The 13,435-nt window shown below is 47.7% G+C and overlaps 1 protein-coding gene across 1 annotated transcript; it reads right to left on the bottom strand.

Moving 5' to 3' along the window:
• Positions 1–216: 216 nt before the first annotated feature.
• DENND6B (DENN/MADD domain containing 6B) lies at positions 217–13,045 on the bottom strand (the record flags this gene model as incomplete). Its single annotated transcript, XM_009885861.1, has 14 exons — positions 12,779–13,045; positions 11,138–11,176; positions 10,999–11,041; positions 9,532–9,644; positions 7,783–7,863; positions 5,600–5,705; positions 4,965–5,044; positions 4,645–4,707; positions 3,842–3,897; positions 3,017–3,139; positions 2,511–2,606; positions 2,319–2,413; positions 1,661–1,726; positions 217–437 (listed from the first exon to the last, which is right to left on the bottom strand). Coding segments are annotated over exons 1-14 (1,449 nt in total), but the record flags the coding sequence as incomplete, so codon positions are not given.
• Between the last annotated feature and the right edge of the window lie 390 nt (positions 13,046–13,435).

Here is a 13,435-nt window from a genome sequence, read left to right as displayed (position 1 = left end):
TGAGCGGGTGAAGCGGGGGGGACAACCGCGGCATCGTTTCCGGTCACCCCGGTTTGTGCCGCGCCGCTGGAGCATCACCGGGACCAGTCATGGTCCACCTGGACTTCTCCAAGGCTTCCAACTCGGTTCCCCACAGCTTCCCCCGAGAGAAACCAAAATGTTGTGGGACAGAGAAGGGTCCGCGCGGTGGCGGGGGATCGGCTTGGCCACCCACACCCCGAGGGTGGTGGTCACCAGCTCCTTCTCAAGCTGCCAACCAGTCCCAAGTTGGTTGGTTGATACCAAGCGCCGCTTGGTATCTTCATAGGTGATCCAGGCGATGGGATCAAGGGTGTCCCGACGGCGTTTGCCGATGACACCAAACCGGGTGGAGACGTGGACACTTGGGAAGGCAGAGCCACCCTGCGGGAAGACCGGAGGAATGCGCCGCCGAGAGCCTTACGCGGTTCAACAAGGATGAGCGTGAGGTCTCGCGCCTGGGAAAACCCATAATACCGGTGTGTGGCACCGGTTGGGATCTACCCGGCTGGGGAGCAGCTCGGTGGGAAGGACCCCGGGGGTCCCGGTGACAACACGCTCCATAGGAGCGAGCGGGGTGCTGCTGCGGCGGAGAAAGCCACCGGGGCCGCCGGGCTGCATCACCGAGGGCATCACCAGCAGAGAGGAAGAACCGTTATCCCACTCTGCTCGGCACTGGTCTGGCCACGCCTGGAATACGGTGCTCAGTTTTGGTCCCAACTACCCAAAAAAGCTGTGGGCAGGCTGGAGAGGGTCCAGAGAAGGGCCACCAAGATGCCCCAAGGCCGGGGAAGCCTGCCATGAGAAGAGGCTGAGAGAACGGCGTTTGTTCAGCCTCGGGAAAAGAAGGTTTGGGGAGATGTTATCACCACGTTCCAGAATTTAAAGGCTACAAAGGAGACGGAGACTCCCTTTTCACAAGGGAGTCGCGTGGAAAAGACGCGGGGTGATGGGTACCGGTTACTCCTGGGGAGATTCCGATGGGACACAAGAGGAAAATGTTTCACGCTGAGAACAACCAACTGTTGGAATAATGTCCCCGGGGAAGTGGTGGATTCCCCATCGTTGGACCCTGAAGATCCAGCTGGGCAGGGGGCTGCGCTGTCTTGTCCACAACATGCCTTTGCCAGCAAACGTTGGACTGGATGATGCCTGAGGTCCCTTCCAACCTGGGATTCTGGGATTCTATGACACTGAACTAACTCAAGGACCTTCTTATGCTAAGCTCATGGTGAGATAACTTAGTGGAGTCAGCTTATGGCTAGGCCTGAGCCGAAGAGCTAACTGACAGATAGCTGTATCTAGGTAAGCAAGTTCCTTTGACTTCCATTGCATCTAAAAAGCAGATACGATATATGAAATAAAAATGAAGAAAATCAGAAGTTCTCCCAACACTAAAACAATTTGTTCCATTGGCTTTTTCAACCTCAGAACAAAGATGTACAGTTTTTCTGTATTAAAGGGGGATGCCACTACAGAGAACTGCGTCGCACATCGAGTCGGAGAAGATGACAACACCAACGTGTCTGTTAGTTGAGATATGAAGAATAACATATGCAATGTTCACATGGCTGCAAAGCCGGCAAAATCCCGCTCGTGGAAAGGTAAATAAAATTAAATGATGCCTGACAAAGGGACTTACCTGGTTTTGTGTCTAGAGTTTTTAGTTTAGCTAGCTTCTTCACCTTAACTTGCTTGGGCAGGTCTCCTGTGGAAAGACATCAAATGACTCGTTCAGGCTCCGAATCTACCCTCACAGCCCCAGCACGCACGTGAGAGACTGCACCCCAGAACATCCAGTTCTACACTTGTACATCTTAAATCATGTCCTCCCTTAACTCCACCTTCACATAAGCCTTCTCGTCCGCTAACTTTCCTGCTAAAATTTTGGAACAGGAACATGTTAAGAAGCCATTGCAAAAACCCCCACTCCTGAACCTAAGGGTTTTCTTGGCTTCAAGGATAATAACCAGAGTCTCTCTCTCCACCTCTCTGTTCTCTCTCTCTCTCCACCTCTTTTCTCTGTGCAATTTTCTCTTTCCTGCTCAGGAAGGACTTCTCCTTTTCCTAATGCTTCAGAAAAAACCCACAGCAAGTTATCCTCTCAGCAATTCATCTTCACCATTGTTTGCGCTCATCCTGCACACGGACTCAGGCAGAGCCTAGATTTCCCTTCGGTTTCTCAGGAATTCTCACGGGAATGAAGATGCGTAAGGCGATGGCCAGCACTGCAACTGTCAGCTCACCACTAGCCTCTAACAAGGTCCACCAGCACGACGACTCCTTGGTTCCACCCTTACCTGACATCCTGAGCTCCCCAACCCGAAGAATGTGTGGCCAGTGCTGGAGAGTTTTGATAAAGAAAGGGTTTGTGACTCCCACAACAATGTTTGGCCTAGAAAGAGGGGGAAAAACACAGGACAATGCCAAGCTCAGGGCTTCCTTCACAGAGACAGCGGCAAGTGGGTAGCGAGGATCTGCTGGCTACTTACGGAGCTTGTGTCCTGGTGGTGTACTCTTTGAATTCACTGTCGTGGATAGTAAAATAGGGGCGATAGTCACAACAGTACCTCAGAGGAGCAAGGCAGCTGCAGCAATAGACAGAATAGTTGCCGTATAAACTTCACAGAGGGGGAACGCGCGTTTACGTCAGGTTTATGTCCCAGAGCAGTGTTTTGTCCTGCCAGAGGTAACACTTTGGAGGAGTTCCAGGCTTTTTTTTTTTTTTTTTTTTGCTAAAGCAAGTTCAAAGCTGGGGAGACAAATTTCCTCAAGGCTATGAACCATCAGGTCTCCCAACACAGGAGAGTCACTTTTACTCTTCTCTACCATTGGTGGAACGTGAGCAAGACCCTCTTGCTATGCTATTTGTCTCACGTGCTCTCATAGGCAAACTAAATCTAAAACAACTGAATCAGCAGAAGAGTGGATCTGAAAGAGAAAGACTGCCAGAATTTATTATTATATTTACCGGTATCTCAGGATTTGAAAGCATTACCTGGTAAGTGCCAGAACCATTTCTGAAGAAACCGTAGGGGATGGTGCCATTACCACAATTGGCTCTCCTAGTAACATCAGCTCCCATAGCATCTGGACGTGGATTAGCACGGGCTGGAAACACCTGTCGGTGAGAGGAAGAAGGAGGTTAGAAACACAGTTCAGAAAAGACCAGACACAATTATTGCATGGAAGTCCACCCAGATGTGCGTCTATCTGGGAATTTGAAATCTAGGATTGATTTTTGGCATCCCGTAACAGAACGCCACGTGTCTTTACACATGCTGCTCCTCAACCATTTCGTACATGTTTAAAGGAAATGCTTTAAGCAATGTAAAGCAACCCGCTGGTCATATTGCTCTCAGGATGTGCTTTCAGCGACGCAAAGCTTTCTTTTGCCAAGAAGGGTTGGACCAGATGATCCTTGAGGTCCCTTCCAAGCCGGGATTCTGTGACTCTATGATTCAAAGTAAAACGCACGTGGATTACAGCAGATGAGTGTCTATTAGAACAGCACCTGTAATGCTGAAAAGCTTGGTGCAGACACACATCGTGTACGCTTCAGAGCTGAGGCTGATCAGCAGCTGAGGTCAAGAAAAGAACCCCCCCTCTAACCGGGATACAGGGGGTTGTGGTAAGGGCAACGCACAGGGTTAAACGCTGCACGAGCTCTGCAAACCACATATGCTAAACGACACTCTGCAAAGCAACAGCTTTTGATTCCTCATTTCACATCTTCATTATCCCTATGATTTATAGGATAGTCTGAGCAGGGAGAGGGGAAAGCAGGTGGAGAGGAGAGGGTTGCAAGGATGGTGGCTCTCACCTGAAAAGATCCAGTTCGTGAATACTGGGGAGAACCAGTGGGGCTGGTAACAGATTCTAAATGAGGAAGGAAAAACAAACAAACAAACCAACCCCAAACTGTTAGTAACTGGAAGCATCCTGACCGAAATGCCATCTAAACTGACCACATCAATCACAAAGTAGCTCCCTCTACAGTAAGCACAAAAAGAAGAGAACAAGGTTAACACTTAGAGGTATGAGTCAGGAATAGATCTGGATTGAGCATTCAAGATCAAAATTAATTTCCTTTCCTATAAGATAACCAAGAATCCATTAATTTCAAAACCTGAAACACTTCCCATGTCTGTCCTCTATTCTCTACAGTTTCCTCTGGCGGAAGACAGAGCTTAAGATACAGATAGAGACAATAAGGGTCAGTAATGTGGGTACCAAAAGTTGTGAGGGATGACAACGTTACTCGAAGGAGAGAAAAAGGGGACCGATTAAATAACCAAGAATCAAAATCAACGCTGAATCAAAGCAGTAAAGATGCTCAGACAGCAAATGCTGCAAAACACCACAGAAGACTAAGGCATGAATTCCCAGGAAAGGCAAGGCGAACAAAAACTGTGAGAACAATGCACATTCATAACTTGAAGCACACAAATTCTGTGCAGAAACCTGTGCAGAAACCACATGGGTCACTTAAACCACATTAATCCCAGGACAAAGTGGTTTCAAATGGGATAAGGCTGAAAGAGTTCCAGTCCTCCTCCACCCTCCTCCCTTAGCAGTCCAGACTCTGCTCATCGCTGGCTTGTGCCATGCCATGCTTCATCTCACCTCTTGGTTGAACTGCTTCACTGGACTTGATCCTGGTTTATCCACCCTTGATGGGATTCTCACCTAGATTACAAATAAGAACAGACGGATTATCCAGGGAGATGGAACCAGTTAGCATGCACGCACACTTTGCTTTCTTTCCTAACAACCACTCACGTGAGAAAGCTTCCTCAATTATCAATTCTAATTGATGTTAGGAATAAAGGGAAAGAATCTAGAGTAAAGAGTAATTTTAACATCCTGAAGCAAAGGGAGTACACGTTCCACTTTCCCAGTTTGCCTCAGCCTGCTGCGGAGCACAGGTCATCAGCAACAAGTACCTGGATGACAACTCCCATCACCGGAAGGTTCAGAGTCTGTCCTGGCACGGGAGGCGGCCACTGATCAATCTCATTGCACACTGCAGGGACACAGGTTAAGAAAAAAGTTTAATATGAAGGACACCACAGCTAATTCGGCTGGTCCTGTGAGTTCTGCCAGCTTAAGTACCGCTCCTTCCTAGTTCACATGTCCCCCCGGCTAGTCGCAAACAAACACTATGTCAAATAATTGTGCAAGTTTAGGTCAGACCCCAGACCGACTTCTGTCTGCATCACCATTTCCAGCGCCGGACCTGCAGCACGATGCTGCTGATAAATCATGATTAAGCCAAACAGTGCAATGAAGACCTAGACAGAGATGTAGCATTAGCAGTTTTTTCCTCTCTCTGGGAATACATTGTATGCAAAACTGACAGCATCATCTATTAAGGTTGTCAGACATTTCCCATTAACACATCCTTTACAGCTGTTTATAATTTTGACAAGCCAACCACTTGGATGGAAGTTTTTCCCTGTTGGAATTTGTTCCAGAATGAACTAATTTGGAACGTTTCAACTGTCTTTCAGGAATCTCCTGACAAAACCTCTGAAGGATTTCAATATGCAAACCCCCCCTCCTAGATCTGACTGCTCACCTGCCTCCAGGCACGGCTCCAGCTTGTCAAAGTACTCCGGAGCAATCAGCTGCAGCAATGACTGGAACAAGTTCACATATGGAAGGCGTGACACCAGCACCAGAGACTGAAAAAAGGAACGTTCAGGAGTCAGAGACCTGCTGACACGATCATTTCTAGCACTGCGAACACTTACACTGCTTACTAGAGGGCTACACTTAGAAAACAACATCAAGAACATGAAAGAGCTCAAAAGCAGCACTTTTACTGATGGAATTCTCGCTAGCTACCTAGCTGTTGAACCCTCAGGCTTTGGGAGACCCTGGGTATCCACACGGGCACGGAGTGTTTTGTTTAATGAGCGAGCGCAGCTGGCAGCTTCTACCAGGGAGCCACCGCAACTAAGAGGGATGAGATCGTGACCCAGCAAAAGATCAACTGGAGAAAAAATAAAAATAAACCTTATCAGATGGAGAAGTGCAAAGGAGCAGACGATTGAAACTGAAATGAGGTAGATAAACAAAATAAAGGAATTCTGGGGAAGAAGAAACACAGTAACGTGAAATAATGCTAATTTGTTTCCAGCGACACCTTTTGTTATCCTTCCAGCTTCTTTCTAATGTTTCTTTGTGAAATATATCACCATCTTTTACAACTTTTCCAACTCAGCCCCACTGGGGGTTTTCACTACTATGGTGATTGTTACAGAATCACAGAATCCCAGACTGGCAGGGGCTGGCAGGGACCTCTGGAGACCACCTAGTCCAACCCCCTGCCAGAGCAGGGGCACCCACAGCAGGTTGCACAGGATCGCGTCCAGGCATGTTTTGAGTATCTCCAGAGAAGAAGACATTCTTGTCCTCTAATCATTAATGAACACATTCATTAGGATCCAGTGAAAATTCCTGCAATAGTCATTTAAGCACCTCCTTTCCAACCCAAAACTTCGCCATTTGAAATAAAAAAACCCATCCAAGCGTGACAATATACTTCACCGAGCAATTCAATGCGCCCAGTACTTTTGTAAGTCTACCAAAGAGCCAGCATGTTAGCCTGGTCCAAACATCTGTCCGGCAGGTCCCCACGTTGTCCAGTTTCTCTAATCCTCCAGGTTTTTTGGGTAATCAACCCATTGCTTTAGTGGAGATGAAGAAACTCATTTTCCCTGGAGGTATTTAAGAGACGGGTAGACGCGGTGCTGAGGGACATGGTTTAGTGGTGGGTTTGGTGGTGCTAGGTTGATGTTTGGACTTGATGATCTTAAAGGTCCCTTCCAACCTAGGCAATTCTATGATTCTATGATTTCTGTATTAACACGTCTCTTTGGCAGAAACTCCACGTCACTGCCTGGAAGCGGAGGAGAGAAAGCAGAGCAAGTCAAGTAGCTGCTGGGACAGAATGGAGTCCCCGTCTTCCAGCAAGTTACCAGACTGATCTACTACGAAGTGTTGCTTTTGAAAAGCAGATGTTGAAAGTTCATTTGTTTGAGAGGATGACATTTTATCTTTTGACGTGAAAAAACACTACTGAAAGCGTAATTCCATGGACCCATCGAGAAAAATGGATCCTAGGATCAACGTAAAACATTTTGCTTCTCTAGAAGTCTGAAATTCCACCCTCTTTCAGGCAGTGACCACAACTATCTGTCTGAATAATACAAAGCACTTTGCATATTTATGCTGAAATAAACATGCAGTTTATGTTATTTTTCCCAGTGTCTGGGTCAAAGGAATTTATGATAAGAGACAAGGTTGGTGAGGTACCAGCAGTGTCACTGCCACTAGTTAGAAGCAATCAGCCCAGCAGGAAATCCATTCCCAGAGGGCTACTAGGAAGAAGAAAGATTAAAGCAATAATAAGAGTAGAGTTAAGGTATAACTAGCACAGACTGCAATAACGAAGTATATCCTCTCGCTATCTGTGACGCTAGAGTACATGCTGAAGCAAATGTTCGAGTACTTCAGGATCTCATGATTCAGACAGCAGGTCACTGCTCATGTGATTAACACACCATGGCAACCGCATCCAGGTTTGTTTGGAATTACACTTTCCACATATTCCTGTTCTCCGTGACCTTTGCCGTTTCCTGCAGAAACACTGTGGGTGTCACGTAGGAAGCGGTGCTGTTTTACAGCTATGGATAGGTGCCTTTTTACAGCTACGTACCAGCGGAGAGTAGCGAGCTATCTGGTTTCAGCACTCACCTTCTGAAAATAACCTCTCTTCATGGAGCTGTCCTTGACTTGCCTGAAGTATACATAACCAAAGTAATGGGCTGACTCCCGCTGCAAGAGAGACCAACAATGCTGTCACTGAGAAACCCATCATTGCCATCACCAAACTCCCCCCAGGCACTGCCAAAACAACCTCCCTCCCTCCTGCTATGATACAATCACAGCACTCCCTCCTATTTACCAAAGTTATCCGCGCTCAGCCGGCGGGGAGAGTTCACCAAACGGGAAGACAGAGAAGAGATACAAACAACTAAACTCACAAAAAACGACGGCCTCCCGGTAGTACCTTTCACTCCTCCCTTCCTGCAGCACCTTCAGGGCCACCACCTAAAGGGTTAATCGAGGTTTCCACTAACACAACCCGCTGAGCCAACCCCTGAGCTCTCCCTGGCACCCCGTGCTGCCACTGCTGCGCTCTGACTGTCAGTTTTCTTTGCCAGCCAGAGGATAATGTATTGTTGAGGAACGAATACATCATCTGAGAGGAGGAAATGCCCTCTGCCATACCTACTGCATTCCTCTTCAGCCGGGCATTGAAGGCAGTACCCGTCAAACTTTGCTCAGGGCGAAGCACAAAGCTGAACGATGCTTCACAGCGTCCGTGACAACTACCAGATTTAACACAAATGCCCAGCGACCGTTTCAAACGGCTATGGCTTCTACGTTCCCACAGACACCAAGGCGGAAGGACAGTTATCAGTGCCAAACACAAAGACCATCCTTAATACCATTTTTTGAAGCCCCACCGCTCCAATGGTTTAAGGCACCTTTCTCTTCCCAAATAGTATTTTCCACAACTGAATGCAGTACTTTGGCAGTTTTACTTCCCTTGCTTCTTTAAAGCTAGGTGAATGTGTGAGGCAGCATCCTTCTACCGATTGCTGCGAAGCAGTGAAAATGTATGCAAGCTGAAATATCTCTAGACCAGAATTTAGGAAAAGAAATCCTCCTACTCCCCCTCCGACCAGGAATCCATTTCTGGATTGCTTATCACAAAAGCGTATCACAAAACGACGGCAGAAGTGTTAAAAAGGCACATGCAGAGGAAGTGTCATCTCAGCGAAGAAAGCAGAAGAGGACAAGCTGATCTGTGGCCATCTGCTCAATTCGAAGAAGCAACAGTGCTCAGCACATCCCTTCTCTGCGTGAAATGGACAGTTCACTGATGGAAAAACCACAGCGAACAGACACTCCCGATACTGGTGTTTGGGGCTGGTTAAACCAGCGCCCATATAGCAAGCCAAAGCGTGGATTTGCGGCATGCCAATTATTCCGGCTGGTTTTATACACACAGATCCTGCAACGAATGAAAAGCACTGTCATCCCTCAACAAGAGAGGTAAACACCTAATTTACCACAGACAAGGCTATTCTTGTCTCGCCCCACGGAAATGCGCACAGGTAGCCGTGCGCTCTGTTGGATGTCACCTGTGTGCCACCGTTTATCTTTTCACTGCAGCTAGACACGACCCCTGCTCTAACCTGGGGTCCATCCGATTCAGTTCCATCTCTCAGAGTTGCCGGGATTCTCACCACAGCCCTCCATGAGTATTAACGTGGAAGTCCCTGTGCTGAAAGTCTCCTTCTCTGACTATTCCCGCGGCCAGAGAAAACGAGTATTTTACGCATAGAGAACAAATCAAAAGTTTATTTGGCTTTTATCCCAATAACACTACTGACCGCTTAGCAGGCGTAAGGAGCGCACTGAAATGCAACTGACCTGCAGCGTTAGAGGTGCTTCTCTATTGTACTCGCCGTCATCCTCGTAATGAGTGGTCCTCTGTCCCCCAGACTGACGAAGGCGGAAGCTAAATTGAGTATCCCCCAGGCCACCTGAGACAGAGAAGATCACAAACGCTCAGGAAGAAGTTTCAGTAAAGAGAAAGCTGGAAATTGGTTAAATCTGAAATGCTGACATAAACAGGAACGCTGATTTGCAGGGAACTCCACAACTGAAAATGAAATGGAGAGTAACAGCAGAAAGTAAGCCCAAAACCCCAGTGCAAGACAGGAAGAACACAGAGCTGAACACAAGAACTGGTACCATTAAGTAAACCTTGCCAGGCCATTGCTGGGAAACTGCCAGACGTTGGCCAGTATCGTCAATCCTGAGCAGCTGCAGCCACCGCTTCTTATCCACCCTACTGAAAAACCTACAAACAGCCCTAATCCGAGACCCCACAAACACTGGTTTGAAGGACAATCCCCTGCACAACAGCTCTAGCGAATGACCTACACACGCCCCACAGCCGAGCACCCCCCAGGTCACTCTGTACTGCTCACCCCCCCCAAAAACACTTTGCACAGCCGAAAAAAAAAGAAGCACGAAGCCCCCAGGAGTTTTCATCAGTTGGACGGGCAGAAGGAGCAGGGCTGAGCACGCACGTTTGAGGGAAGAGCTAAAGACACTAAGCTCACTGAACAAAACCCGAGGCTAAACAGACCAAGGCGCTGCCATGGGGGGAGAGGACGTACTCTCTCCCCGCTGCTTGCAGGCGCTACGCTCTGAAGAGGAGTAAAGGCTGTTGTGTCCGTTACGAAGATATTACTATTAGTAAATAATATACTTTAATAAAAGGGACATTTAGTCTGCGTGTTCGCTCAGCTCTGAGAAACCAGTGAAAGTACATCCTGAAAAACATCTAAAATTGAACTGGGCAAAGCTGTAGAAAACCAACAGTCAGGAACCAGCGTTACAGAAACAGGTCCTGGGATGAATTCCCATGCTTATTTCTTACTGCCACCTTTCCGGTTTCTAAATACGAGCTTTGGGAATACTTCTGCTGCGAAAGCAGCCTCTCCCCATCTATTTCTCTTCACTAAGCACCTCACTCAAGAACACAGAAATGCTGAAGTCGACAGCGGCACACCTCGGGGAACCTCTCCTTCCCGACTATTCCTTGTATCTCACTGGTGAAGCATGAGTGTGCAAGCTCACGAAGAAATTGTCCTGTCACCCACCAGATCACAGATTCTATACACAGAGAGCAATCAAAATGACAAGAAGCCTCTTTGTTCAGACCTAAGGGCTGGGCACTCCTTGATGTCACAGTTCTGGAAGATACAGCCCATCAGTCTCTGCAGCATCAGAGGCGATGACTCACTCTTTCCATCATGAACCCATTTCTTTCATAACGGCAACGAACCATCCCGCAGGCTGCCGGCAAGGCCGACAGATGCCACCTACCTGAGTAGGAGTCTGGGAAGGACAAGTAGCAGATACTAGTCTTCTGCAACAAACAGAAACACACAGTAAGAAAACCTCCATCACCGCCACTCAGTATCTTTAAAACCAGGGGAAAAAGGGGAAAAATAATAGTTATTACCTCTTTCTCTGTTAGTCTAAAGTCATAAGGATACACCAACTGCAAAAGAGACAAGAGCCGATAAGTCAGTCCCTCTGTTCCCCCACGACTTGTACGTAGATCTATAAACATCGCTTCATACAATAAGAGTCTTATTTTTCCCAGAGGAACGCATCCTACAAGAAGGTACCTTTACCCATTCAAAAAGCGACTGTCGATAGCCCACTGCACCGAACCTGTCGCAGACTCTGTATTCGCTCCAGCAGATTTGGAGACAGACCAAACAGCTTATATTTCACTTAGATTTTCACTTGGGTAGATGGCTCAGTGAACAAACAGCCCCACCACACCACCCCATCGCCAACTTCTCTGTACGGGTTCCTGATGTGCCAACATCTGTTTTCTCTAAAGCAGGTGGGAGAAGACTATTCCAATGCTGCTTGAAATGATGTTAACAGACTTACTCTGCAAGCTCCAAGCCTGGAAAGCATCAATACTCAATTTTGCCCCTAAATACAAGTTTACAAATTGCCCAGAATAATGTCCTATATAGAAAAGTTTTGGAGTTGGTGCATCTCTAATTGTTGTTTGGAGGATGGCCACTTTTTATTTTTTTCTTGCTCAAAATTCACTAAACCCACCGAGTATTCGGAAGGAGTGAGGACGGCTGGCACCGGGAGCTGCTGAGAGGTACAAACGGGTTTCACAGCAACGAAACGAGAAGACAGACGGTACGGACAGACTAAGAACGGCTTTGAGAATGACGCCATGTGCACAAGCGATGAGGCACGGACAGAGTTGTCACGGGCGGACGGTAGAGAGAGCGTTAACAGCCGTGGTTGGGGAAACCCCCTTTGCAGCAGCACCCTGCAAAGACACGGGCAGGGCACCATCGCTGTTCTCAAGGGACGTCATCAGGAGCGAGACAATGACGGTCTGGACAAAGGTTCTAGCTGTATGAAGAGATCAGAGAACAACATTGTCCTGGTTCCGACACCCACGTACGTTAAGCAACACGAAGTCTGGTGTTATACACAGACCTGAGTATATATCCTACCCTCCGGCGTAAAAACATTTATTTGACAGTCCTGAGCGACTGGTCTGCTAGAGAGGCTGTTCGCAGTGACCAATAAGCAGAAAATGGGCCGCAGGAGAAGTCTGAGAGGATTTGGAGCTCTGGCTCAGCCTCCCTGATTTGATCTGTTGTGAGAAAGACAAGCCGAGGTTTATTTTGTACAGAAAGAGGTGGGTCTGGCTCAGGCTGGAAGACTCGTGCTTTGTCAGCATACCAGTGACAGCTGAGTTGTGTTACACCCAATTTATCGCCGAGCATTTCAGATAAGAGAGATCGTCAAGAATTTTAAAGCATCGAGTTAAAGACTCCAGCTTTGCAGCTGAACTCTGCAAACGCTGATAAGGCCATTTCTGCATGAACTGTAACCCCATAAAAGAGAACTCAACACAAGACTTCTCGGGTCAGGGCCGAGGGCAGAACCGCAAGCAAGATCCACCGGCAAGATCCACTGCAGGAACCACCACGCGGAGAAGTGAGAAATGACACAGCTACAGCAATAACGAGTTCACAAGTCACTGGGCAGAGGACAGAAACCCAAATACTTACAGATCTGTAGAATTAACTTACGCAGCCCGTACAGCACTCACTGACCGGGCAATGCAGAAATTGCAGCTGGCGTTAAATAAGCGGATGAGAAAGAAATTAGGAATGGCCGGAGAAGTGGAGATCTGCTCCTCAGGCTTCTGCAGCTCCGGGGCAGTGACTCCGCTGCAGGTCAGCTTGGGAGTCACCCGGCGCTCGAATCGGGAGCTTTCTTCAGGGCTCGACTCTTCTTGCAAGTCTATAAATAGCAAGGGTGGCAGCGCGCCAGCGCGCTGGAAGCTCACCACGCTCGCTCGCTTCGCGCTAACCATTCCCCACGGATTCCTTGGCAAGGTCATCTAATCAGCTTCGGAGAGTGAGCCAAATTAACAATTAAAAATTACACTGATTAGCCTTCGGTTAAAGCTTCTCTGAAAGATGAAAGCTACAAAAATACAGGAGGAAAATTACGGCGTGCAAGCGCCAGCGATGAGGCAGCACAGGAAGGCACCACCGGGGAGCGAAGGCTTTTCAGAGAGCGGAGACGAAGGGATGCATTACAACTGCGCCACGGGAGAAGACACACTTCTCCGCTTGCTAAATTTTTTGCATCGGGCGACTGAATAAATTCTTGTGGTTATGACTAATTTAATGATGATACAAACATTTATTTTGTTAATTCCCATGTAATAATGGACAGAGCAGGAACAGAGACCTGGGCA

The sequence above is a fragment of the Charadrius vociferus genome, unplaced genomic scaffold (assembly GCF_000708025.1).
Source record: "Charadrius vociferus isolate BGI_N301 unplaced genomic scaffold, ASM70802v2 scaffold1215, whole genome shotgun sequence".
Taxonomy (NCBI): Eukaryota; Metazoa; Chordata; class Aves; order Charadriiformes; family Charadriidae; genus Charadrius; species Charadrius vociferus.
The sequence above is the reverse complement of the archived record's forward strand: the minus strand, read 5'-3'. Positions and strand labels throughout refer to the sequence as shown.